Consider the following 27,431-nt stretch of genomic DNA (forward strand, 5'->3'; position numbering starts at 1 on the left):
ATCCCCGACCGACAAAGTCGACTCGGTTTTGCCGACCCGTCCCGTTGACCAGAAAGCGTCAAAAACAATTTGTTTGTACACAAAGTGTTTCTGGAGTGTTGTTTTTCGTGATTTTTACGGTAAAAACCCGGCCCCGTGATGGCCAGTTCCAAGCTGCGGATGTGCCGGATGTGTCTGTCGACCGGCGCAATCTTGCGCAGCCTGTTCACCATTTTCCAGGATCACAACCTTGTGTTCATCATCAGGGACTACGTTCGGCTGGAGGTATAAAAAAAACAATCTTAATATCTATTGGAACCGGTTTAACTTCCGGCTTCTCTCACTGTATCCAGATCGATCAGAACGACAATCTGCCCCAGATGGTGTGCAAATCGTGCGCCGTCAAGCTGATTCGAGTGCGTGAAAACGTTTCGTTGTTCGTGGAGAGTGACCGGAAGCTTCGGGAGAAGCTACAGGATGGAACGGTGGCTGCGGAAGAGATCCACAAGCTGGGTCAGGATCGCCGGAAGTACGCCCGGAAGTCGGCGGACGAGGACGAGCATGGCTGGGGTGCTGATCCCAAGGACGGGGATGTTTCGAAAAAGGAACTCGCTAAAGAAGCGAAAGATCTTGGAGGCACAGATGCAGGGTGAGTGCCACTAAAGATTGATTGAGAGTCGATCTTTTTTTTTACTGGGTGTCGTTCCGATTTCTGGTTGATGTCGGGTCGACATACGCTTGATACGACCTAACACCTGAATAACCAACCCATTTCCAACTTTTTATTTTTGGTGTGAAATGAGTATTTTCGTTTAAATTCACCTGATTTAAATAAACAACACTGTTTTAATTATTTACTAAATCATGATTTAACAAAGGATACATTTTCTGTATTTAAAATTAAATAAGCAGCATTATCTGGACAGCCGGATATAAACAGACTCCTCTACCTTTTAGCAACTTCGAATTCAACGAAGTCAAGCACGAACTGCTGGACAGCGAATCCGATGAAGATATGCCGTTGAAGATTCTTAAAAAAGTTGTAAACGATGTTGAGGCCGAGTCCGACGTTAAACCGCTGGCGATCCCGGTAGAACCGGCCGTTGTGGTGCTACAGGATCATAAAGAAGAACCGGAGGACTTTGATGAATTTGGCCCAGCCGATGCCCCTAGTCCGTTCCAATCCGATAGTGAATCGGAGGAGGAGAAACCACCTAGGAAGAAGGCTAAGAAGGAAAATGTAACTAATGATAGTGGTTCAAGGAGAGTCAGCAGGAGGCAAACAAAGACACCTAAAATTGAGGTACTGTCGGACGACGAACCGCTTAGCGATCATGACGATGAAGATACGGATAAAACGTTCGAGTTGAAGGACGCCAAGAAGGAAAAGGATCCGGATGAATCGTTTGATGCTCCTAAAATACCTAAAAAGAGGGGAAGGAAGAAGCGCGTCCATACAGACGGTGACGCTCCGAAGCCTAAGAAAGCTCCGAAGAAGCCGGGACCGAAGCCGGGGCCTAAACTGGAAAAGCCAAAACCTTCGCTGCACGACTTCAAGTGTTACGTTTGCAAAAGCGAATCGCTGGGCAGTCAACAAGCCCTTATTGAGCATCTCTCGACACATGTAAATCAAATTCCGTACACGTGCAAGGAATGCGTGATGGAGACGGTTGTCCTGACGAGAGTTCGTACGTTGAATACGCACATGAAGATGCACGAACAACCGGTCAAGTGCGACTATTGCGATCGAAGATACAGTAACGCAGCCGGAAAGTACTATCACCTGCAGACCTTCCACTTGGGCGGCGCTGCACCGTGTCTGGTGAATTGTGAAGTGTGCGGCAAAACTTGCGGGTCTCAAAACGCGCTCAAGATTCACATGAAGTACCACACGACTAAGCTGAAGTGCAGTCACTGCGACATGGTGTTCAACCACCCGAACAAGAAACGGAACCACGAACGGACGCACGACCAGAACCGAGGCATCGAGTGCGTGGTTTGTAAGAAAATCCTGCTTACAGTAGAATCCTACGACGTCCATCTCAAGAAACACACCCACGAACGTAGCTACGCCTGCCATCTGTGCTCGAAGAAGTTCAACACGTCGTGCAATCTGATTACGCATTTGAAGGTTAGAGTTTGATAAATATCTTGATAGAATTCTTTCAAACTAATTTATTCGATCAACAGGTCCACGAAAAGAACGACAACTACCGGCCCGCCAAGTCCTGGGTCGATCACTACACCGTGCTGAGCCGCGATCCGCTCCACTTCAAGTGCAACCACTGCGACCGGTACAACACGGACAAGGTGAACAACATGATATCCCATCTACAGGCGCACTTCAAGGAGTACGAGTGCGACCAGTGCCAGCACAAATTTGCCACCGCAAAACAGCTCAGAGCTCACTATACTACGCACACCGGAGAAAAACCGGAAAAGTGCAAGCACTGCGGAAAGGTCTTTTCTACCAAGAACAATCTGCGCATTCATCTGAAGGCGGCGCACCCGGAGTGGGCACCGCAGCGGTCAACGCCGGTGCCAATGGTGGATTCTCCGCAGCAGCAGCGGATGACGACCGAAGTCGCGTTGGACCAGTACGCTGGTAGTTCGTCAGCCATGAGCAGTAGCTCATTCGGTATGATCATTCCGCAGCAGCAGCAGCAGCCGCCGCTGATTCAGGGGATGAACGTGCTGAGAAGCTGAACTGGTGATGGGTAAGTGGCATTTGTTTGATTTAATATAGCTGTATGAGTGATAAAACTAGGTAACTATGGAACATTTTGCTTAGAAAGTGATGTATCACAGCCATATTTGGTAACGGTTATTACGGTAACGGTTATTTCATCTCATTTGTTTTTGGCCATAACTCAACCCATTGAAACGATGATTTTTTCAGAGATATGTACGGATGTCTAGAACTTGATAGAAATCATCAATTGGGTCCTAAAATGAAGCTTAGATTGCTGATATTATAGTTTACTGCGATAAAGCTTATTATTCTGAGTACAATGACCCTTTGTACGACCACAAAGAGTTTAAAATGGATTTTTAAATCAATTTTAAAAAATTAGCCTCGCGGTCCTTCTTGACGGAAAAGCTCCTACTTGACAGTTCGTTCCAAGGAGACCATAGTTGATCCATCGAAAAAATGTTGTCTTGCCAAAAAAAAAATTGCATTAAAATGAAAAAAAGTGATCAGAAATGGTTTTTAATCGTGTTTTTTACCGTTGTACATAAAAATTTACATAGGGCTTTAGTACCCAATTAACTTTAGTTTCAACCAAAGCAAAAAAGGAACGCTGATTTTAGATGCGCAAATTAGTGAAATTGGTAAAATCAAGTTCTACAAAATTCTACACTTAAGTAGCTATTACACTACGGCAAACAAACAAACAAACTCGCACTTTTTGACAGTTTGCAAGTTGTTTGTACAAACTGTCAAACACGAAAAAGTGCGAGTTTGTTTGTTTGTTTGCGGTAGTGTAATGGCTCCTTTACTCATCTGTAAATTCGTAAAAATCTCTGGACCAAAGGATTATTTATCATCCCGTTCCAACCGTTTCCTTCGGGTTTTGAAGTGTTAAACTGGATGCTGGAGGTCGATATTAAACCCACCTTCATTCCAGTCGACAAAGTCGACGAATCATTTCCTACCGGGTTTGCGGCTTGTTTTGTTGTTGTGACGTCATCGGGACGGGACGCAGTTGTTTTGAACCCCGAAACCAAGCGCGTCGTTTTTCGTTCGATTTTCGCACAAAATTCCACAGGTGGTTCCGTGTCGTTCCGGGTTCCGGACGGTGGGTGCGCAAAATGGCCCCGAAAAATACCAGGAGTACGGTGAGTTTTGGGGAGTTTTTTTTTTGTTGATTTGGGTTTTGGATAATAAGTTTGGGATTGCTTCCAGATCGTCAACAAAGCTTCGCCGAAGGACAGTGCAGTCAGCGATGAATGTTGCGTGGTTCCGGGCTGTAAGGCCATCTCCGAGCGGTCCCAGATTGTGCTGTTTAGTATGGCGTTTGGGGATTTGATCCACTGGTGGCGGAGCACGTCCTGGGTCACCAAGTTTCAAACGGAGCTGCCGGAGAATGGCCGGATCTGCGAGGTGCATTTTGAGGAGCGGTTCATCGATCGAACGAGGAAGAAACCGAGGCTGTACCCGGGAACGGTTCCAACGCTGCAGCTCGGAGTGATGGAATACCGGCAGGGTGTCGAGGAAAAGGACGACTTTGAATCGAAGGACTACTTTTGCCGTTTCTGTGCCAAGAAGGAGGACAAACCGATGAGGCATTCGTTGAGTCAGCTGAACAACATGCCGGAGATTGTGGCCTGCTGTGTGGGAACACACCAGCAGCGGCCGGACCTGCCGAATGGGGTGTGCAACGAGTGCATCGCCGTGATGCTCCAGTTCCAGAAGTTTGTCAAGAAATGTGACCTGGCTCAAAAGCGGCTGCTGAAGCTCGAAGAAGAGCTGCTGAGTACGGCCACGGCGGACAAGGAGAACGCCGACGAGAATACTGAGCCTCAATTTGAGCTGGTTGATTTGTCTATGGAAACGGAGGAAGCGATTCCACAGCAGGAAGACGTCGAAGTTGAACATGAAGAGCTCGAAGTGGAACAGGAAAACGTCGAAATTCTGCACGAAGAAACGCTGAAGAAAATCGAAAAGGTCAAGCAGCGTTGCCTCCGCTGTGACAAGGACTTCACCAGCCTGGTTCAGTACCGTAACCACATGAAGACTGGCCACCGCGAGGAAGGCTACGAGTGTCAGATCTGCAACAAAAAGTTCTCCGAACGAAGTCGCCTTCGGTTTCACCTGGAAAAGGTCCACGAGAATCGTCGCTTCAAGTGCCCCGAGTGTAAACCTCCCCGCTGGTTCAACTGGCAATGCTCGCTCAACACCCACATGAAAGTGCACCAGTACAAGTTCAACTGCGACGACTGCTGGAGAACCTTCCCGACAGACGAAAAACTGCAGGAACATCGCGTGACCCACGACGATAAGAAGAACTTCAAGTGCCTCGAATGTGGAACCAAGTTCAAGACAAAGTGGCGCATGGAGGCACACAAGGAGCGCGTCCACAAGACGCTATCGACGGTGAAAAAGTACGAGCATGTCAACGCGTCTAAGGAGGACATTACCGTGACCAAACGTGAAATTGTCGTTGCCGCCGCTCCGGTCCTCGCCGACACAACCCAGATTGACCTAGATGAGGAGAAGATTGAGTCCGTCCGTGCAGAATGATTTATTTTGCGTACATTTTGATATGTATTTCTCTTTAACATTAATAATAAAGGATCATTTTTTTAAAATAAAACACAACAATAAAGAATTTGATAACGATTCAACCCGCAACCTCCCAATCCTCCAGCAGCTGCTCCGGCATGTCCGCGCCAAACATTTCCTCCACCGTCGTGGGCGCCTTCTTGAAGAACAGCTTCGACAGCGGATGATCGCGGTGCTTCTTTGTTTTCAAATGCGTCAGCAACAGCTTCCTCACCGAGAACTCCTTCTCGCAGATCGGACACCGGTGCGCCTTGCCCTTCTCGTGTTCCGCCACGTGGATCGCGTAGCTAGCTTTCGACCCGAACTCGGCCTCGCACACGTCGCAGCGATACTTTTGCGGAAAGTGCACCGAAGTCATGTGCGGTCCAATCGCGCCCACGATCGCCTGGCACAGAGTGCACTGCTTCTTCTTGGCACCACCCTCTCCGGAATCGATCAGCGTGTAGAACTGCGTCCACCGGTTGCTCGCCTGGTAACCTGCATCCTTCGCGTGCTTCTTCTCGTGAAAACGGCGCGATTGATCCGAACTGTAGCTCCTCTCGCAAAAGCCGCACTTGAACTCCTGCTCCGAATGTTTGATCTTCATGTGCGACTGCACCGCCAGCAGCGTGGCAAACTCCTTCCCACAAACCTTGCACGAAAACTCCTTCACCGTCGCGTGCTTCCGGCGGATGTGCTCGCGCAGCTTGTGCCGCCCAGTGAACAACTTCCCGCAAAACTCGCAACCCAGCGCACGCGTGTGCAACTTCTCGTGGGTTCTCAGCGCCGGCAGCGAAGGACAAACCTTCCCGCAATGGCCACACTCCACCGGCTGCGAAACGTTCTCCCCCAGATGGTGCAACTGGACGTGCAACTCCACCGCTCGCGCGTTGTGATACCGCCTGTCGCAATACCCACACTTGACCGGATTCTCGTGCATCCGCTTGTGCACGTTCAGCTGCGTAACGCTCCGGATCACGACCCGTTCCATCACGCAGCTCGAGCACGTGTACGGCAGCTCGTCGGCGTGTGAGTTCAAGTGGGCGTACAAGGCTTCCGCCGACCCGAGCGACTCACTTTTGCACACGTAACACCGGAAGTCGTTCTTGCGGGGTCGTTCCGGATCGTCACGCCTTTGCCGCTTGCGAGGCGGCGGAGGTGGACTTACGAGACGTTTGCGCGGGCGCTTTTTGGGCTTGTCCTTGTTGGTCTCTTCGAGGTCAGTCGAAACGTGTCCCGAGTCGGACGATTCTTGCTGGACGATGGCGTGGGATTCCTCTTGATCCGTTGGGCAAAGTTCTGATTCAGAAGGGTGATCATCAGCGTCCGAGAGGATCCATTCTTCCAACACTTCTTCGATGATAACGTTTTCATCAACGATTCCTTCGACGTCCTCGCATGAGTTTGTGAGTTGATCTTCGACGGCTGATTCGGTCAGAAGATCGACTTGCCTAAACATAAAGTAGTAGAACCAAAAAAAAAATATTTTTAATAAAGTTTGTAAACAAAGAAGCAAGATGAGTCGATCACAAGATGATCATTTGGTGATCATCTTGAGATTGACTCATAGGTATACTCTCTGGAGCGCTCAGTAATCAGTCATTCGTGAGCAAACCTGAACAATCTTGCTGAAAAATGCCTCGAAATGACCATTTGCATCCTTCAGTAAAATGTTCAGTCTACCATCGACAAATCGACGATTTATACCAACGAGAAATTACGCTCGACATTTCATTATTGAGAAATCTCGCTCGTGGATCGAGAAATTACGATCAAAATTTGTAATAGCAATTTTAAAAATATCAATACTATAGAGATTTTCTGGAATTTAAAACAAACTGAATTTTCAATATTTCAAAGTTTTCAAAAAGTGTGAACATTTTACAAAACTAAAAATCTAATTGATTACACAAAATTTGAAGTTTTTATGATTTTTTTGTTAAAAATATTACAAAAACATATTTATTTTTTTAATTTGCTGATTTCCACAGATTTCAAAAATCTTAAAAAAAAAAACTAAACTTAAAAAAGAATAATCTTAAAAACATGATTTTTAAGGTTTTTGAACAAAACTTAAAAATTTAGAAGATATGTTTTTTTTAATTTATAAATGTTAACAATTCTGCAATTCTTCAAAACATCAAAAAATGAAAATTTGAAATGCTGAAAAATTTAAAGTTAAAAATATTACAAAAAACATGTTTATTTTTTTTTTAATTAGCTAATTTTTACAGATTTAAAAAATCTTTAAAAAAAATTAAACATGGAAAAATCGTTAAAAAAAATATGATTTTTAACACAGCTGAAAAATTTAAAGAAAATAGAAAAAAATGCAAATTTTCTGGTTCAAAAATATGAATTTATTTAAATGTTGAAAATTTTATAAATAAGGCAGATGCAAATATTTTTCTCCCTCGGCCGAGGTCGAAACAAAAACTTTGAATAAAATGTTCAACAGCTTTATTTATTATTTTTGTTACATTTTAAAACTTTTCAAATTTCTGAACCTTTCAAATTAGGTAGCAAATCTTACTATTTTTTGCTTGTTTTAATTGTGTTGTTTTATTTTGAAGAATTATTAAATTTTAACATTTCTTTTTTTAAGCTAAAAAGATTTTTTCAAAACTTTAAAATTTTTTTATTAAAGGTTTTTTTTATGAGGCGTCATCCATAAAGTATGTCACGCTCTAGGGGGGGAGGAAGGGTCTGAGCAAGTGTGGCATTGCATGTTATAAGTATAGGAAAAGCGTGACAAAGGGGGAGGGAGGGTAAATTTTGGCCGATTTTAGCGTGACGTACTTTATGGATGAAGCCTGATTTATTTTTAAGATTTTTAAAATTTGGGTCATTGCATCTGAAGCGGAACAGCATTTGAAAATTACCCTCTCCGATCCTGCTCAAATTTGGCAGGGCTGTTGATACTATCAAAACTTGCTAGAATCCCGAATTTCATCCAAATCGGACCACCCCCTCCATTTTTGTAGCTCCCCAAAAAATCGACTTTTTGGCGATTTTGGAGCGAACCTTAGTTTCAAACGGCGATAGCTTCTTAGAAGGTCGGTCTTAGACTCAATTTTTAAGGAAATTGGACGTAGAATCCATTTCCGTGATCAAAATTTTGATTAATTTATTTTTTCTACCCGTATTGCGCAAATGAAAACTTAAACGGCCGTATCTCAAAACACCTCAACATATTTTTTTGATTTGACCTCACCATCATATTCCCCGGACAATTTTACATAATTATCACTTATCGACAGAAATGAATATGTTTCGTACCAGAGATATCGAATTTCAAAGTTTTGAGTATTTGAGATTACCCAGCTTCATTGGCCGCATCTGCTAGAAGCACACAGAGAGGGTAATTTGCACTTTTTCGTGCACAGTTGAGATGGAATGACCCATTTGTAAAATCAGCAAATTTTTATTGTAATATTAGGCTGGTACAAATTTTATTTAAAGCTTTTGTCGCCCGATTCATTTTACGGCCTAAAACAACATTTAAAAAAATAGAAGGTAACGATTAGTAAATTTTAAAAGTTCACAAATTAGAAAAAAATTAAAGTGTTGAAAAAAATTAAGAGTATTAAAGCGGATTTTTTTTCAAAAATTTAAAGTTAATGAATATAAAATGTTTAAGATAAGAAAAAAATATTATTTTATTTCAAACTAAAATAAATCAAAAATAAAAGTCCTTTTTTCAAATCTTGTTGAAGATCAACAATTGATTGATAATTGATTTTGAGCAAATTTTTAGATCGTATGATTCTTTAAAATAAAAAAAAGATAAAATTAAAAACCAATTTGAAAAAATTACAAATTCAAAACAAAAGATTTAAACAATTGAAATAAATTTAAAATGCAGTACATACTTGTTCGGTAACTGGGCTAGGAACGTAGCCCAGTCGCCGCTCGCTAGCTGGGCTGAACGAAAAATTACGAGGGGATCACCGATGCATGTTATTTTCCTGACGAAATATAAAACTCAAAGTTACTAAAATTTATTTTCAATTCTTACTTTTCATATTTCTTTAATTGTGACTTCAAATTGAATAAAAGTTTGATTTTTTTTAATTAATTGAACATGATTTTGCATCCATTAACCCCTCGGTCATGTCGGTTTGTTTTGTTTTTTTTTACGTTTGTCCCCCACCCCTTCGTGGACAATTGTCCATTAGGGTGCCCAGAATATGGGAATTTTTCTCAAAACCTCGCTCCACAAGCTGAATTTTGTTCCTTGAGCTATTTTAGGACTCTGGGCCAAATATGAGCAAAATCGGTCAACATTTCTCGGGTGAATTTTCAAAAAGCCGTAAAAGCCACCGTGACCTCTGATATTAATTTTTGCTTTCCTCCTAAATCAAACAGAATTTCATTTATTTTTAGTTTGGGGCACTTGAAGGACGTGTAGATGAACAATCTCAAGCATTTTTGATATTGATTTTTCGTAAGTAGGTCAACTACCGATGCAAAAAGGACTTTGTTTACCAATGGCTCTTACGGCTTTTTGAAAACTAACCCGAGATTTACCCATTGATACTCGAAGGTGAAGTTTGTAAGGGAAAAATTGAAAAAAAATGTATGGAGAACAAAATTTTCTTACGGTTTGGTCTGCAGGGTACGCTACTTCCATCCAAATATTCTCAAAAGTGAGATTCTCATTGAAAAAAGTGAGTGAAATTCTCATTGAAAATTTAATGCGTCCTAACAATCCTAAAAAGTTATAAGCGATTTAAAAAAATCATTTTTGCATGAAATTTTTTTTCACCAGCTTTAGGCTCGGGTATCAATGGGTTAATCTCAACTAATTTCGCTCAAAATTTGCACAGATGCTTCCACCCCCCCCCCCTTAAATTGTTCACGTGGTTTATGGATGGTCCCTTTTAATTGGCCTACAGCCTAGTTATCGAGCGCCCAGTTAAAAAGCAGCCCAGTTAAACAATGGGTCCTAAAATGAAGCTTAGATTGCTGATATTATGGTTCACAGCGATAAAGCATATTTTTCTGAGTACAATGACCCTTTGTACGACCACAAAGAGTTTAAAATGGATTTTTAAATCAATTTTGAAAAATTAACCTCGCGGTCCTTCTTGACAGAAAAGCTCCTACTTGACAGCTCGTTCCAAGGGGACCATAGTAGATCCATTGAAAAAATGTTGTCTTGCCATTTTTTTTTTGCATTAAAATGAAAAAAAAGTGATCAGAAATGGTTTTTTATCGTGTTTTTTACCGTTGTACATAAAAATTGACATAGGGCTTTAGTACCCAATTACCGAACAAGTACCGTAATATAAAAAATTAAAAATTTTAAAAGCTCAAAAATTTAAAAAAAAAATTAATTTAAAATTTTTTTTCAAAAAAAAAGTGAAGCCAATTAAAATAATATTTATTGCGCAAAAAAAAGTGTTTCTTTTCAATGCTTTTTGAAGGTCTAAAATTGATTGAAATAGTAGTTTATGCAACAAGTTGCAAAAAGAGGATTTTTTCAGCAGAGTTGTACATTTATCCAACGAGGTTCAACGAGTTGGATAAATACGAAGAGTGATGAAAAAACAAGTTTTGCAACGAGTTCCATACAACATTTTTTGCAAAAAAAAAAACACACTGAGTGAAATTTTATGTCAAATTTTCATGTATTCTGTCAATAAATCGTTTAAATCATTTTTTTTTGAAAAGTGTTACTTTTCGAAACAAGTGCTGAAAAGTTCAACTTTTCAGCACCCATTTGAGTACTGAAAAGTAGAACTTTTCAGCATTTATTTTGAAAAGTGTTGCTATTATTCTGTTATTTTTGGTACAGAAAAGTAGGCTATTTCGTCGTTCAAGAATGACAGGAATAGTAAGTAGTTTTACGACGGAATTGCAAAAAGTTTATTTTAGGCTTATTTTTAGATCGTATCCCGCCTATAGGCGGGGTTGGGTTGTAGTGTTGTAGAGGAATATTTGATGTCACCCAATTTTGGAAACAATATTTGCAATTGGGTCCTAAAATGAAGCTTAGATTGCTGATATTATTGTTTACAGCGATAAAGCTTATTTTTCTGAGTAAAATTACCCTTTGTACGACCACAAAAAGTTTAAAATGGTTTTTTAAATCAATTTTGGAAAATTAACCTCGTGGTCCTTCTTGACAGAAAAGCTCCTACTTGACAGCTCGTTCCAAGGGGACCATAGTTGATCCATCGAAAAAATGCTGTCTTGTCAATTTTTTTGTTTGCATTAAAATGAAAAAAAAAATGATCAGAAATAGTTTTTAATTGGGTACTAAAGCCCTATGCCAATTTTTATGTACAACGGTAAAGAACACGATTAAAAACCATTTCTGTTCACTTTTTTTTCATTTTAATGCAATTTTTTTTTTTGACAAGACAGCATTTTTTCGATGGATCAACTATGGTCCCCTTGGAACGACCTGTCAAGTAGGAGCTTTTCTGTCAAGAAGGACCGCGAGGTTAATTTTTCAAAATTGATTTAAAAATATATTTTAAGCTCTTTATGGTCGTACAAAGGGTCATTGTACTCAGAAAAATAAGCTTTATCGCTGTAAACAATAATATCAGCAATCTAAGCTTCATTTTAGGAACCAATCGTGTTTTATACCGTTGTACATAAAAATTGACATAGGGCTTTAGAACCCAATTTGCGAAACTCTATAAAATACTAATTTTGCAAGTATAAAATTTATAAAAAGAGGTAACGTAATCAACTTACAATTCCGCCGTGACCTGGTGTTCCCCATCGCTTCCCCGTGCCAGCCGTTGCTGTTGCTTTCGCAGCATCGCATCGTTCGCGCGGGCCATCGCGATCGTTTCTTGCACATTCCGCAGCGTTTCCCGGCACAGCGTGCAGACATTCTGCGGCAGCCCGTCGTCGGCGGCGATCTACGAAATTTGAGAGGTTTACCACGGTGTTACCCCATGCCACGGTAGTAGAGAGCGCTCGGAGCACGCGCGCCAAGCCAACTCTCACACGCGCTTACCTCCAGCCGCAGAACTTGGTGAAACAGTTGGTGCAAGAAGTCGTCGTCGCCGTCGGATTCCAGAATTGGACGCAGGTCCGGCCGGGTCTCGCAACAGATGCGACATATTTCGGTGAAATCCATTGGGAATTGCGGGGGTTTTCACCGAAAATGCGACGATTAGGCGAGTTACTGGCTGAAAGATAAACCAGTTGGTACTTTTGGTGACCTACTTTCAAAAATTGCTGTCCCCGCGCAGCATCCGCGAGAGAAGTTCGCACGATAGCAGACCAACGAAAAGTTGGTTGAATGCACTTAAGTTTTGGTGGTGTGATCCGAATACTTTTGGTGGCTCAGCCCGTATTGGTGATGAGCTCATCAGTTTGTTAGCCAACTTTCAAATGTTTTGCATGCGGTGATCCATTTCTTCCAAAGGCTTATTTGAACAGCTGTTGTTATTTCCGTAACCAGTTGGTATCAACCACAACAACCGAATGTGTGTTGTTCTACACAGTATCTGGACCACCGAACCAGAACTCCACGAAACGCGATATCCCACGCACCTTGGCCAAAAGGCTGACGGCAACTGACTGAATGACGACTGACTTTGGTTGGTGGCTTGGCGGGCGGTGGGGCCGCCAAGTGCCCTTTTGTCCTCGTGCGTTGGCTCCCTCCCCCCCCCAACCCAAAGCCGGTCTTGCGGTTTCTGCCCATATACGTTCTTCTTTCGACGGCGTCGGCGATAAATGCCTGTCGTCGTCGTCGTCGTCGTCGATCTCCCAGTCAGACGGCATTATATTAAATTTCAGCTATTGCACTTCCACCCCTTACTTGGCCGTGTACGGGAGAGGGCGCCTTGGGTGAGGCGCGGTGAGAGTGAAAGGGCCCTTATAAGAGTGATCGCGGTTCAGATCGGGGCTGAGCGCGTCGTCCAACTTCGATGATCAATTAGTGACACCAGTCTACAGAAATATTCCTAAATAATTATGTTGCATAGAATACACTTTTTGAATCACGTTGGCAAAGATGTTTCCATAAAAAAAATACATGCTTTACCTAACATTGCAGAAAAGGCATTCGTGAATCTGCATGATGTGCTGTAAACAAGATAACCTATTGATAACATACAATAATTTGTTGATCAGTGTTAAATTGATGATGGGCGATTCAAGTCGTCGTGCGTCCTCCGAAGCTAAAAGCGGTGATAATTTGTGGAGATCGATTGATGCAGAAAGTTTATCGTTTTGTGTCCTCTTGTAATTTCCATGATTGATTTTTTTTCATTCATTTAGCCTCAAAACTAAATGTTTGCTCATTTTGTTTTTTTTTTTTTTTTATTGATGGTGTTACAACAATGCAAATCATCACGTTTTTTATGCTTTTTTTATTTATTATTTATTTTGAATTATAATTTTTTTCCGAATATTATTTTTTCCAAATGAGCAATTCTCTGAGATTTCGATCACTCGATTTTTTCTGTATTTTTTAATCCGGCTGAAACTTTTTTGGTGCCTTCGGTATGCCCAAAAAAGCCATTTTGCATTATTAGTTTGTCCATATAATTTTCCATACAAATTTGGCAGCTGTCCATACAAAAATGATATGTGAAAATTCAAAAATCTGTATCTTTTGAAGAAATTTTTTGATCAATTTGGTGTCTTCGGCAAAGTTGTAGGTATGGATATGGATTACACTGAAAAAAAATGATACACGGTAAAAAAAATTTTGGTGATTTTTTATTTGACTTTTTGTCACTAAAACTTGATTTGCAAAAAAACACTATTTTTATTTTTTTTATTTTTTTATATGTTTTAGAGGACATCAAATGCCAACTTTTCAGAAATTTTCTGAATGGGCAAAAATTTTTGACCGAGTTATGATTTTTTTAATAAATACATTTTTTTCAAAAAATCGAAATATTGGTCGCAAAAATTGTTTAATTTGCAGGCCAAGGATTGATACCTAAGAGCATGCAATGGCACTGACCTTGTTGCGTGCTCTTCGGTTGACGTCCACGTAAGGAACATCCTGGAAGGAGCGCAACTAACTACCTACATCCGTAGTTCTGTTAGATCATCCGAATTATCTTGATCAGAACAGTATAGCTCTGGTTCCTTGCAAGTGTCCTATTTTCTAACCTCCACGTTGGCTTGGTTTTCATGATGACCTAGCTGGTGGCCTGTGGAAACGGACCGTAAACCTTTGACCACCGCGGGTCAGAGTCGAGACGGCTAAAAGAAAGGGGCGCGACAATGTGGGAAAGGGAAGTAATTTGTGATTGTAGACGGTATTGTTTTGATTCGCAGTATGTTGAGTCAACTGCTGTGGATGTACCTGAAACATCGCACAACGGGGTTTTTTCTTCTCTTCATTCTCAGCTTCCACCTATCTCCTATTTTTATTTTGCTCTACTGATTCTCACTTCTTCACTGATTCTACTATTTAATATTCATCATTTGATTTTGATTTTACTAACTTTTGATTCTCTTATCTCTCAAAGCTTTTCCACTCTTTTTACGAATTGATACTGCTGTAACAATCTTTGTTTTTTTCCTTAAAATATACTTGTCCTTAATGTACTAGTAAGATCAAGTCTATTTATCATTTGCCTAATCTTTTTTGATTTTATTGCGAATTTATTTTTTTTTTAATAATTCTTTATCTGTCCTATAAATTATCATTTCTATAATCTAAGCTTGATTTTTTTTATCTCTATTTATTAACTATTGTCTGATTTTACAACTACTACATCCAGCTTCTCATTTTTATTCATTAAAATACAATCATCATTCTCTTACTATTGATTCTTGATTTTTATAAAATATATTCTCTTTTACTGTTTATTGTTTTCAATCTTCACCCTTTTCTTCTAACAAGTGAGGTTTGAGCCCTTACTCAATTTATGGAATGGTTAAAGGATTAACACAAATATTACTATAGTATTTTTGGTAAACTTTTATAACATGCTTAGGACCAAAAATTGTAACAAAACACCGCGACAAAAGAAATAGCAACAGATAAACACGACTCAACAATAGGGAAGATTTCAGGAGAAAACAATACACAGTAAATAACAATATGTTTATGAATTCAAACTAAAAATAAAACAGTTTTTGCTTTAATGAAAGTTGATAGGCACACTATAAATAGTTAGGCGCTTATACTTACATCAAACCCTACTTAATGTACCACCCCCGGCCGAGTTAAAATGCGTAACCGGAAAAGAAGGTGTGCATGTCTGGCACGAACACTCAAAGCGTGTTCTAGCGTGCTGCTCGTACTGACTCAGAGCAAGGGTGAGATGTAGGTGTAAGGGCAGTGCGTGTTCGTCGGGAACCAAGTGCATAAGATCGGTCAAGGCCCGTTCTTACACTGAAAATTGCGAATTGTGAATTGTTCAATTTCATTTTGTAGTAAAATTGAATTTGCAATCAAAAAGTACTTTAGTGAAATTTCAATAAAAGGCACCGTTTTCAAGTTATAGCCATTTTTATGTAACTTTTTTTCAAAATATTCGCAGTTATTGATTTTTTTAAAAATAGTGCCCATGTTTGCCCACTTTTGAAAAAAATATTTTTGAAAAGCTGACAAAATTCTCTATATTTTGCTTTTTCGGACTTAGTTGATACGACCCTTAGTTGCTGAGATATTGCGATGCAAAGGTTTAAAAACAAGAAAATTGATGTTTTCTAGGTCTCACCCAAACAACCCACTAGTTTCTAATGTCGATATCTCAGCAACTAATGGTCCGATTGACAATGTTAAAATTTGATACATTCGTGAAATTTTCCGAGCCTTTCGAAAAAATATTTTCAAAAATTTAAAATCAAGACTAACATTTCAAAAGGGCGTAACATTGAATGTTAGGACCGTTTGAATAATGTGGGGTTTTTCTTTCGCTGAATTAAGTTATAATTTTGTCTTTTTCATTTTTATTTACGATTAACTGTTATATATTTGCGGGTTGCACGGAAATGAGAAAGTCATGTCATAGATTGATTTACGGCTACTATTGCTAATAGTATGCTAAATTATCTAAATATCAAATGTACGTTACTTTGATCGAAACACATTCCCCACCAAGCCGGGTTAAATCGAAGAAATTTCCGACGAATGCAGCACCATCCCGTTGTCGCTCTTGATCGGCACCGGTACGACCATTTCCGGACTGCGCACGTCCGGCGTGTGGGTTTCCACCACAACGGACGGGTACACGAGCACCCCGCTCCCTCCGACCTTGAACATGTCCATCGGGGACGCCGCCGCCGCAGCAGCAGGACCACCACGTTCCATCACTTGCACGGTTGGAGTTGTTGGCGTCGTGTAGACGGTCTGCTCGACGCCGGTCACGATGGTCGTTTCCCGTTTGACGACGTGCTGAGGCAGCGGTTGAATTGGCGGCGGTTGCTGCTGTTGTAAATGCTTCGGTACGCGCTCGCGCTTGGTGTACAGCCAATCGAGGGATTGGGCGAGTGGGTGATCTCGGTGCTGTTTGGTCTTGAGGTGGCAGATGAGCAGCTTGCGGCTGGAGAATTCTTTGCCGCAGATTGGACACTTGAACGCTTTGCCGTGCTCGTGTTCCATGACGTGCGATTCGTACGTTTCTTTGCGCTTGAACACCGCGTCACAGAGCGTGCAGCGGAACTCCTTGGGGAAGTGGATGTTGCTGAGGTGGGTGCCGATTTGCTGCACGACGGCCCCGCAAATGTTGCACCGTTTCATGCGCTGGGCGCCCTCCTTGGCGCCGGGTTCGGGCTCCAGCACGGTGTAGTATTGGGTCCACTTTTGGGTTGCTTGGTAGTTTTGGTCATTTTCGTGCTTCTTCTTGTGGTAGCGCAGGGACAGCTCGGACGTGTAACTGGAAGAATGAAGAAGTGTGGGTTTGGGATCTTGGTGGGAAGGAGGTTTTCAGCGAAATGACTTACGTTCGACTGCAGTACTCGCACTTGTACTCGTTGTTGGAGTGCATCGTCCGAATGTGGGTGTGAACCGAGTCCAGCGAGGAGAAGTTCTTATGGCACAGGTGGCACTCGTGCTCGCGGATCTTTTCGTGCTTCCGGCGGATGTGCTGCTTGAGTTTGTGCTTCTCGGCGAACAGTCGGCCGCAGATTTCGCAGGCCACGGCCGTCTGGTGACTTCGCTCGTGATAGCGCAGGGACAGCCGCGTCGGACAGATCTTGCCGCAGTATGAACAGGGCGACGGACACGGATCGTTGGCGCCCGTGTGCTGCATTTGCATGTGCAAGTCGACCGCGTTCCGGTCGCTGTAACGACGATCGCAGTGGTCACATTTGTACGGATTCAGGTGCATCCGTTTGTGGATGTTCAACGTGTTGACACTGGTAATTACGATCGTTTGCATGACACAGATTGGACACGTGTACGGAACTTCGGACGTGTGTTCGTTCAGATGAGCCACCAGGGCTTCTGCCGAGCCGAGCGGTTCCGAACCGCAGATGTAGCACTTGTGGTCGTTTTTACGTGGCCGACTCGGATTGTCCACTTTGGTTTTGCGACGGCCACGCTTGCCGCCCGATCCCCGCGGACGTCCCCTGTTGGTTTTGCCCCGTGGACGACCTCGCTTCTTGGGCTTGATTTCTTCCGAAGCGTCCGAGTCGGACGTGTCTCCGTCGACCGAGCCATCGCTGCTGTCGGAAGACGACGACGACGAAGATGAGGAAGATTGCCGATCGTCTTCGTCCTCGTTGCCCGGGTACAAACTGTCCCCAAACTCCCAGGTCGGATCGTCCTCATAATCCTGCTCGGGAGTCTGTCGCTGCTGTCTTTCGCGATATTCGCTCTTCACCGGCACTGCCGAAGGTTCGCTGAGCATTTCAATTTTCCTGAAAATCATAAAATTTCATTCATACAGCCGTCGCTCCAAACAACCCACCAATCCAACTCACAGCTGCTGTATAACGTTGGGCGAGTCCATGTCCACTTCCTCCTCCTCCTCCTTGATCTCCACCGTTCCGACCAGATGCTTCCGCAGCGACAAATCGTTCGCCCGATAGTACTCGACGGCCTCGAACATCTTGACGATATTCCTGGCGCACTCCTTGCAAACCTTCTGCGGCAGCCCATCGTCGGGATAAACCTTAAAAGCAAAAACAAAAATATTCAATCACAAAAAAACAGGCCACTCCTTCCCCCCTCGCCCGCACCTCGATCCGGAGCAGCTCGCTGAAAATCTTCCCCAGCGCGTAGTCCCCCTCGGTGGCGAGAATGGTCCGCATCCGGAAGCGCTCCTCGCAGCAGAGGCGACAGATTTTCTCGAAATCTAGCGACTGCTTCACGTCCGGAAGCGCCTCGGCGGCGGCGACGGCCACCGCAGAATCGTCCTCCATCGTTGTGCGAACGAAAGAAAAATCTGGCTGCTGCTGCTCTGTTGGCTCGACGACGACGATGGCGAGTGACAGATGAATGTAAACACACTGGCGTGATCTGTCAGTTGGAAACGGTGACGTACGGGCGGCAATCGGGGTGCAATGGGTCCTCGGGGAGTTCGAAAAGGTTTTTCGGTTTGGAAAAAATAACAATTTTGTATTTTTCTTAAAAATATATTTAAACGAACCATTTTTGTAAAAAAATAAACTTAGACAAATATATTGCAATGGATCAACGTCATTTTTGATCGCGCTGTCCAACTAGATTTGTTTTATGTCAAGAAAGGACGTGATCAAATTGGTTAAAAATCCATATGTATTCTACTTTTGGTGCATGCACTAAGTGTCAATGTTCTCATAATAATAAGCTTAATATTGTTATACGTCTTCAAGTGGTATACGCACTTCTGAAGGAACCGGTCTAGGAACCGGTCAAGAAAAAAAAAAAACAAATGGGCAGCGGCGGCAGCAAAACCATTTCTTGAGAGGTTTTGGGTGACTCACCACACATAACCTTCGGACGCCTAGAAATGAGCAGAAACTTGCAACAGAGCCTAAAAAAGACCCGAGGGTCATTAAAGTGGATTGTTTTGCTTTTTTTGCCAATTACAAAACATTGAAATTTCACGGCAATTTCAAGGTAGTCTAAAAAGTGATCAAACGTTAAACTGTATTTTTTTAGCAAAATTATTACCAAAAAAACTGCCTAAAAAGTAAGCAGTAGTTTCAGATACAAAATAACACGCGTTTAAAAGGTTTAAAACCCCCTTACACAAGTTATTTATTTGAAAAAAAAGGAGTTAATTAAACTTGGGAAATTTTGAAGAATTTCCGTCAGTTGAATTCTAGATTTTTTTATAAGGTCTTACGTAAACATTAAAATAAGTGCTGTACAGATATTTTTTTTAAATTTCAGCAATAGGCAAATTTTAGTTTTTTTTTAATAAAGTTCAGGAAAAACCTCATTCAAATCAGTTTTTGCATTTATTGATGCTAAAGAAAAATATAATACATAGCAAAATGGTTAACAAATCTAGATAACATTTTCAAAACATCCTATCCCTCATAGGGAAAAACACATAATTATATTCAGAACAATCAAATGTAATTTGTTTTTTGTTGTTTAATATAGTTGATTAATTAAAATAAATTTTACCCACATTTTAAAACAATAAAATAAAAGGTATTTTTTCGTATTTTCTTTTAAAGAAGTGTTTTTTAATGTTCTTTTACAATCTTTTTGGAATTTTGTTGAATAAAGAAACTATCTGCATTTTTTTTTAATATTCTAATGAACAATATCTTCAAAAAATAAATGTAGATCTGATATGAAATACTTCTTTATTTGTAATCTGCATTTAAAATGCTTGTAAAAATCTCTGTAAACGTTTGAATTAAACAAATGAAGCTTAAATGCATTGAGTATGTCAAATTTCTCGGCATTTCCCAAATTTCACGACCTAGGATGAATTTCACGGATTACGCGGCTTCCGTCAAATCGCGAAAAATCACTAGCCCTTATAATGAGGTATTTTATTGTAACTGCAGAGTTTTGCTCTAAATTAAGAGCAGAGCATTTCGTATTTTTCGGTAACATCAGTTGGGTCTCTAAATGTGCAGGCCAAGGGTGCATGATACTGATGATACTCGTCGGTTGACACACCTAGGCGAGGAACATCCCGGAAAGAGCCCAACTACATCCGTAGTGCTGTTTGGACAAAACAGCATGGCTCTGGTTCCTTGCAAGTGTCCTATTTTCTTACCTCCACGTTGGCTTGGTTTAGTCATCATGATGACAAGGTGTAACCTAGCTGGTGGCCTGTGGAAACGACTCGTAAACCTTTGACCAGCGAGGGTCAGAGTAGAGACGGCTAGAAGAAAGGGGCGCGTCAATGTGGGAAAGGGAAGTAATTTGTGATTGTAGACGGTATTGTTTTGATTCGCAGTATGTTGAGTCAACTGCTGTGGATGTACCAGAGCATCGCAGAACGGGGTTTCTCTTCTTTCCATTTCAGCTAACAGCTATCTTCTGTTTATTTTGTTTCACTGATTTTCTAAAACGGCTTCTGCTTACTATCCTCCGTTTGATTTCGATTTTACTTATTTGATTCTCTTATTTCTCAACGCTTTTCCACTCTATTTTACCAATTGATGCTGTTGTAACAAACTGTCTGCTTTCCCTTAATTTGGCAGCGATGTTTCAACTCTATTTTACCAATTGATGCTGCTGTAACAAACCGTCTGCTTTCCCCTAATTTGGCAGCGATGTCAATTTTGTTTATCATGTGCCTTTTCTTTATTTATCTATTTGAATAAATTCTCATCTTCCCTGTAAATTGCCCTCAATACAATCTAAGCTTGTTTGTTACCTCTATTTATTAACTATTGTTAATTTCTTTATCTACTTCATAAATTACTATCTTTCTTTTACTTTTGATTCTTTACATAGTATATTTCCTTCACTGTCCATTGTTTTGAAACTTCACCTTTTTCTTAAGCAAGGTTGGAGCCCTTAATCAATTTATGGAATGATTAAAGGATTAACACAAACACTACTATTGTACTTTTGGTAAACTTTTATAACATGCTTAGGATCAAAAATTGTAACAAAACACCGCGACAAAAGAAATAGCAACAGATAAACACGACTTAACATTAGGGAATATTTCAGGAGAAAACAATACACAGTAAATAACACAACTAGTTTTTGAATTCAAACTAAAAATAAAACAGTTTTTGCTTTAATGAAAGTTGATAGGCACACTATAAATGGTTAGGCGCTTATACTTACATCAAACTCTACGTAATGTACCACCCCCGGCCGAGTTAAAATGCGTAACCGGAAAAGAAGGTGTGCATGCCTGGCACGAACACTCAAAGCGTGTTCTAGCGTGCTGCTCGTACTGACTCAGAGCAAGGGTGAGATGTAGGTGTAAGGGCAGTGCGTGTTCGTCGGGAACCTGGTGCATAAGATCGGTCAAGGCCCGTTCTTACACTGAAAATTGCGAATTGCGAACATCAGTTGGGTCTCTAAATCAGATTGAAATCGCGTACGACCACAAAGGGTATAAGTTGGAATTTTAAATTATTTTTGATTGTGTTCATGGCGGGGCAGTCGATACATCGCATAATGGCGTCCAGTCTATTAAGATTTGGTTTGCATTTGAAAAAAAAAGCGATCTGAAATGGATTTTCAGCGTGTTCTCTAAAAAAAGAGATGGTAATAGGTAAACGGGGTCAAAATATTAAAAGAAATTGCTTCATCAAAATTTTATTCATAATCATATACAATTATTAAAACATTAACTCAAGCGAAGAGTTCCCCCGCTCACTTGTTCACTCCTGCACAAACGCCCCAATGCTTTCCACCGCGCTCTGCACCTCCTGAACCGTGCCTCCCTCCGACTTGATCCGCTTCGGCACCGTCGACGGATACTTGGCATCGAGCCAGTCGGTGTTTTGCGCCAGCGGGTGGTCGCGGTGCTTTTTGGTCTTGAGATGCTTCACCAGATACTTTCGCTCGGTAAACTCGTGCTCGCAGATGGGACACTTGAGGAACTTCCCGACGCTATGCTCCAGCATGTGCACCTCCAGCGCTTTCCGGTCGCTGAAGTTTGTTTCGCACTGCGCGCAACGGAACTCCTTCGGGAAGTGGCGCTTGGCCAGGTGGGTTCCGATTTGCAGCACGGTGGCGCCGCACAGGTTGCACCGCTTCATGCGGGCACTCGGCTTCAGGTCCTCGTTGCCTTCCACGAACGTGTAGAACTGCTTCCAGTCGTTGGACATCTCCTTACCCTCCGGGATGGTTTCGTGGCGCTTTTCGTGCAGGCGGAGGCTCGTTTTCGAGGTGTAGCTGGAAAAAACGCATTTTTAAAGATCTATTCTGGGACAATATAAAAAGTAACACCTACGTCTTCGGGCAGTACTTGCACTGAACCTTCTCATTTGTGTGCATAATATTGATGTGACTTTGAACCGCATCCAACGAATTCAGCATTTTGTGACAAATGTGGCACTCCACTTTGCCGGTTTTTTCGTGCACCCGTCGAATGTGAACGCGGAGTTTTGTTTTCGAGTGGTACATTTTGCCGCAGATTTCGCACGCAATTCTTTGATTGTGCGAGTGCATGTGGAATCGCAGAGCCTTTTCCGACAGGAACACCTTGCCACACGTGGGGCACGGTGCGGGGCTTTCGTCTTGCGGTGCGAGCTCCTGGTGCAGCATTAAAATGTGTAGTTCGATGTTGTGTTTGCCGCTGAAGCGTTTGTCGCAGTGCGGGCACTTCTCCGGCAGTAGGTGCATCCTTTTGTGGATGTTCAGCGTGGTGACCTGATTGATCACGACCGTTTCCTGCACGCACACGGTGCACGTGTACGGCAGCTGGTCGGTGTGTGAACTCAAGTGGACAAAGAGCGCTTCGGAACTTCCCAGCGATTCACTCATGCAGATGTAGCACTTGTGATCGTTTTTACGTGGCCGGTTTGGATCTCTAAAGTTAGTTCGGGGCCGACCGAAGACGCCCTTTCGCCGCTGTTTCATCGGTCTAACCCGCGGTCGACCCTGCTTTCGCTTGGGACGTTCCAGTTGAGAATCACTCTCGTCTGTTGGCACCTTCCAATCTGCTGTAATGTCCAAATCAGATTCGTCTTGATCCTCGTTTTTAGTGAAGCCTTGAAGGTCCTCGTATTCTGGACTTTTGATCTCACTGGGATCCACGAGTAAATCCTCATCCAAGTACTCTGCCTCCGGCAGTTCACCGTTTTCATCCTGCTCATCTTCTTTTTTGCTAAAAAATCAGAAATATTTTTACATCATCCAAATTCTAGTTTCCCTTAAACTTACGGATTTGGTAACGGTGCCGGTTCCACCGTTTCCTCAATGATCTCCGTTTTGACCTCAACAAATCCGTACAACTGATTGCGAAGCTTTAAATCGTTCGCCCGGAACAGTTCAATCGTACTGTGAAGTTTTATAAGCGAAGTTACGCACGTTGCGCAAATGTTTTGCGGCAGTTGATCATTTGGATATACCTTTCAAAAGAAAAAAATAATTATTCTTCAAAATTATTGAAAACGTCCACTTTACCCCACACAACCCACCCCCGATTTGTTTACATTTAAATTTTGACACATCGCCAAACCCCCCAGACATCGCCCCAACGTCGGTCAACCATTTCTCACTGGCAGCCCCGCACACTTACCTCAATCTGCAAAATGTTGCGGAAAATGTCACGCAGAAAAGTGTCCTCGCCGGCGGTGATCGGCCGCAACCGCTCCCTCTCCTCCAGGCACAGGCGACAAACTTTCTCGAAATCCATCGTGGAGCACAGTTTGATCTGGTTGAGCAGGAAATATTCGGAAAATGTTCGACGAAACGAAAACAGCTCCGCGGCCGCTGTCAAATTCGAGCTGCACACGGTTGCGGGAAAATGACTATTTTGAGGGTTAATTTAAGCTACGCAAAGTTGGGTAGGTCCGCCTTGTGTAAACATTCGTCCCAGTAGAAATTTTCGCGGGGTCGCATTTGAACAGTTTGTCGACAAAATTATTTAATTTTATGTCGACTTTATTTTAAGCGAAACGCAAGAATTCCGACGGGAAACAAACAGCACAGGACATGTCTCAACAAAGGATCGGTTTATTCTGATTTTCTCTGCATCAAATTTGTCCGCCGTTTTTAATAAGTTTTATTCAAACAAACACGAAGACACACTAAAAAGCTCAAATTGAATCACTCCAGTCTTGCTCAAACATTTCAAGCCCATCCACTGCGACTTGGTGTTCATCTTCTTGCGGCGGCCTGGTTGCGGTCTTCAGTTGCGTTCTTTTGGGCGTCTTAACAACCGAAGAAGTCATTTCGTTAAGCCACTCGGTGTTCTGCGCCAGCGGATGGTCGCGGTGCTTCTTTGTCTTCAGGTGGTTCATCAGATAGCGAGGCTCGGTGAATTCACGATCACAGATGGGACACTTGAGGAACTTGCCCTTGCTGTGCTCCAGCTTGTGCACGGCCAGCGCTCTTTTGTCGCGAAACTCGGCCTCACACAGGTCGCAGGCGAACTTTTTTGGGAAGTGAACCTGCGTTAGATGAGCGCCGATGCCCAGCACCACGATGCCGCACAGGTTGCACTTCTTCCGGCGGACACCGTTGGTGCTTTCGTCATCGACGTACGTGTAGTACTCCTTCCAGTCTTTGCTTATTTCTTTCCCCTCGGGCAGGGTTTCGTGGCGCTTTTCGTGATGCAGCAAGCTTGCCTTGCATGTATATCTGAAAGAATAATATGCTTTTAGTTTAACTTGAATGACACAACACAAAAACAACTCACGTTCTTGGACAGTACTTGCACTGCATCTTTTCGTCCGAATGCATATGTTTCATGTGACTCTGCAGTACATCCAACCCGTTTAACGTTTTGTGACAAATTTGACACTCGACTTTGGTAGACTTTTCGTGAACTCGCTGAATGTGTCGTTTCAGCTTATGTTTCGCGTAGTACACTTTTCCGCAGATTTCGCAGCTGCCCTGCTGGTTGTGGGAGTGCATGTGGAATTTGAGCGCTTTCTCAGAGAGGAACTCTTTGCCACACGTAGGACACGGCATGGGTGCGGCACTCGTTGCATCGAGTTCCTGATGCTGAGTTGTCAGGTGCATCTTCAGGCTGGAATCGGAGACGAATCGCTTGTCGCAGTGCGAACACGCCACCGGCAGTAGGTGCATCCTTTTGTGGATGTTCAGCGTGGTGATCTGTTTGATAACGACAGTTTCCCGCACACAGATCGTGCACGTGTACGGCAGCTGATCGGCATGTGAGTTCAAGTGGTAAAATAGTGCCTCTGCGCTTTCGAAGATATCACTCATGCAGATGTAGCAGCGTTTCTCATCTTTGCGCGGCGCTTTCGGATCTCTGGGATGAATGGGCCGACGCCCGAAAACTCCCTTCCGCCGCACTATTATGGGTCGCACCCGAGGACGACCAGGCTTTCCCTTGGGATTTATTATCTCGGGGATTTTGTTTTGCACAGATCCTGCTCCGTTCATCGTTAAATCAACCTCAACCAATTCACTTGGTTGGTACCCCTCGTGCTCTTCATATGCAGGGCTAATTACATCGTCTTGCTCATCGGCATCCAACGTAGCTTCACTGTCCTCATCCTGTTGTGTTGTGGTTTCATCTGGAGCCACCACAACAGCTTCACATTTTCTATCAAAAGAAAAAAAAATCAAAACCCTCAACTCCCCAAATCAACCCTAAACAATCTCACATGATCGAAATCGGATCCACTTCCTGCTCGTCTTCGGCGATTTCCACCTTGACCTGAGCCATCTGACGCAGCTGGTTGCGCAGCTTCAGATCGTTGCTCCGAAACTCCAGAACCGTGTTGTTGAGCTTCGTTAGCGCAGAGATGCACTGCCAGCAGATCTTTTGCGGCAGCTGGTCGTCCGGAATGACCTGATTTGAAATAAAAGTCAGAGAAGCTATGCCGCGACATATCCTGGATGGCATTGAATAACGTACTTTATGCTAGTTTAGTTTATCGAAAGATATGGTTTGGTAAACGCTAGATTCCCTTCAAAACTTTATGCATAACGTACCTTAGAGTTCACATCCGTGTTATAGAAGCACTAAATTTACTCATTGGCTTTTTGAAGCAGTTCAAAATAATGCTTTTTAAATAGTAAAAATAGTTTTGCCAACACGCAGAAAAATAAGGCATATTGAATCAACAAAACATTTTGTTGATTTAAAAATCATTATTTTTGTTGAATCAACGCTAAACGTCAAAGCAGCTTTTTCGAAACAACAAAAGACTTTTGTGGAATTGAGAAAATCAAGGTTTGTTTCAACACAAAATCGGCGTTGATTATATTCAACAAAAATTTTGTTGATTCAAATCTCGTACAGGCTGATTCTAAAAAAACATTTTTCTGTGTGAATGTTAGAATTCAAAAAGAAAATATTTAGACTCGAATGGGGGAAATTCTCGTATGTTTGGCAGGTTATGCTCTCGTTCCTAACTCCATCCAATTTGCTGATTTTCACTATTTAAACAACTAATTTTGCAAAACTTGATAGAAACTTGCTTGCTCACTTCTTATTGAGCTATTTATCACTCGATTTCAGTTGAAAACGCTTTTATTTAATTGAATGTCAAAGTTCTGACCTGCCAACATTAGAGGTACGCTGGAATTAGATGCTGTTCCCCTATGTACTGCTAAAATGGAGTACCCGCAGTCGAGCAGTTTTTGACAGTTCGCTCCATAAGAAATACATTGTAGAAAAAAGCAAAAACTGCTCGAATGGAAATGCTCCATTGTACAATTTCGATTTGTCTGAAAGAAGATGAAAGCGTTTGACATCTTACATGTCATTCTCGAGTAAAACGTTATTCAACGTCAAAATCGACCAGGACACTACAGCTTTGTCGACCGCCCCCATAACGTCAGCCCGACGTCCCACTCCCGTCGATCGAGCATTTTTTACCGGGTTGGGAGTTCGCTCACCTCGATTTGCAGGATGCTGCTGAAGATGATCTTGAAGAAGTCACTTTGGTACTCCGACACGTTCCGCATCCGGCCTCGTTCCTGCAGGCACAGGCGGCAGATGTTGGCAAAGTCCATCGTGACTTTGGGCCGCGGCAACTTCCGGTAAACACGGGAGGAAACTTCACGGCGAAGTGCACTCTTTCTTCACGAAAACAGCTGTCAAATTGGGTCGGTACACGGCGAGGGGAAGTTGAGCAAGTTGGTATTGTTTTTAGTTGCGGGAGCTTTTGCGGTGAACAATGCGTAAGTTTTAGGCAGAGCATGGGCGGCTTGGGGACCTTTTTAATGAATCGACTTTTA

General features: G+C 42.5%; 5 protein-coding genes across 5 annotated transcripts; 2 read left to right on the top strand and 3 right to left on the bottom strand.

Moving 5' to 3' along the window:
• The first annotated feature begins 1 nt into the window (after window position 1).
• Window positions 2-2,750, top strand: LOC6039913 (zinc finger protein 37). Its single transcript, XM_001849359.2, has 4 exons — window positions 2-264; window positions 333-628; window positions 937-2,110; window positions 2,170-2,750. The coding sequence occupies exons 1-4, from the start codon at window positions 139-141 to the stop codon at window positions 2,683-2,685; spliced, it is 2,112 nt and encodes a 703-aa protein (XP_001849411.2). The 5' UTR covers window positions 2-138; the 3' UTR covers window positions 2,686-2,750.
• An 899-nt stretch (window positions 2,751-3,649) lies between these two features.
• On the top strand, window positions 3,650-5,297 carry LOC6039914 (zinc finger protein 91). The gene is made up of 2 exons (XM_001849360.2): window positions 3,650-3,819; window positions 3,887-5,297. The coding sequence occupies exons 1-2, from the start codon at window positions 3,793-3,795 to the stop codon at window positions 5,222-5,224; spliced, it is 1,365 nt and encodes a 454-aa protein (XP_001849412.2). The 5' UTR covers window positions 3,650-3,792; the 3' UTR covers window positions 5,225-5,297.
• LOC6039919 lies at window positions 5,229-24,013 on the bottom strand. Its single transcript, XM_038249154.1, has 11 exons — window positions 23,791-24,013; window positions 23,433-23,620; window positions 22,501-23,376; window positions 21,930-22,442; window positions 18,368-18,647; window positions 18,110-18,300; window positions 17,129-18,046; window positions 16,326-17,061; window positions 12,225-12,365; window positions 11,957-12,126; window positions 5,229-6,696 (listed from the first exon to the last, which is right to left on the bottom strand). Exons 1-11 carry the CDS (start codon window positions 23,905-23,907, stop codon window positions 5,325-5,327), a joined length of 5,502 nt encoding a protein of 1,833 aa, XP_038105082.1. The 5' UTR covers window positions 23,908-24,013; the 3' UTR covers window positions 5,229-5,324.
• LOC6039918 (zinc finger protein 37 homolog) lies at window positions 16,123-18,627 on the bottom strand. Its single transcript, XM_001849364.2, has 4 exons — window positions 18,368-18,627; window positions 18,110-18,300; window positions 17,129-18,046; window positions 16,123-17,061 (listed from the first exon to the last, which is right to left on the bottom strand). Exons 1-4 carry the CDS (start codon window positions 18,548-18,550, stop codon window positions 16,293-16,295), a joined length of 2,061 nt encoding a protein of 686 aa, XP_001849416.2. The 5' UTR covers window positions 18,551-18,627; the 3' UTR covers window positions 16,123-16,292.
• A 245-nt stretch (window positions 24,014-24,258) lies between the features above and the next one.
• Window positions 24,259-27,324, bottom strand: LOC6039920 (zinc finger and BTB domain-containing protein 24). Its single transcript, XM_001849366.2, has 4 exons — window positions 27,090-27,324; window positions 25,850-26,037; window positions 24,913-25,788; window positions 24,259-24,854 (listed from the first exon to the last, which is right to left on the bottom strand). The coding sequence occupies exons 1-4, from the start codon at window positions 27,204-27,206 to the stop codon at window positions 24,311-24,313; spliced, it is 1,725 nt and encodes a 574-aa protein (XP_001849418.2). The 5' UTR covers window positions 27,207-27,324; the 3' UTR covers window positions 24,259-24,310.
• Between the last annotated feature and the right edge of the window lie 107 nt (window positions 27,325-27,431).

Source organism: Culex quinquefasciatus, chromosome 1 (genome assembly GCF_015732765.1).
Source record: "Culex quinquefasciatus strain JHB chromosome 1, VPISU_Cqui_1.0_pri_paternal, whole genome shotgun sequence".
Taxonomy (NCBI): domain Eukaryota; kingdom Metazoa; phylum Arthropoda; class Insecta; order Diptera; family Culicidae; genus Culex; species Culex quinquefasciatus.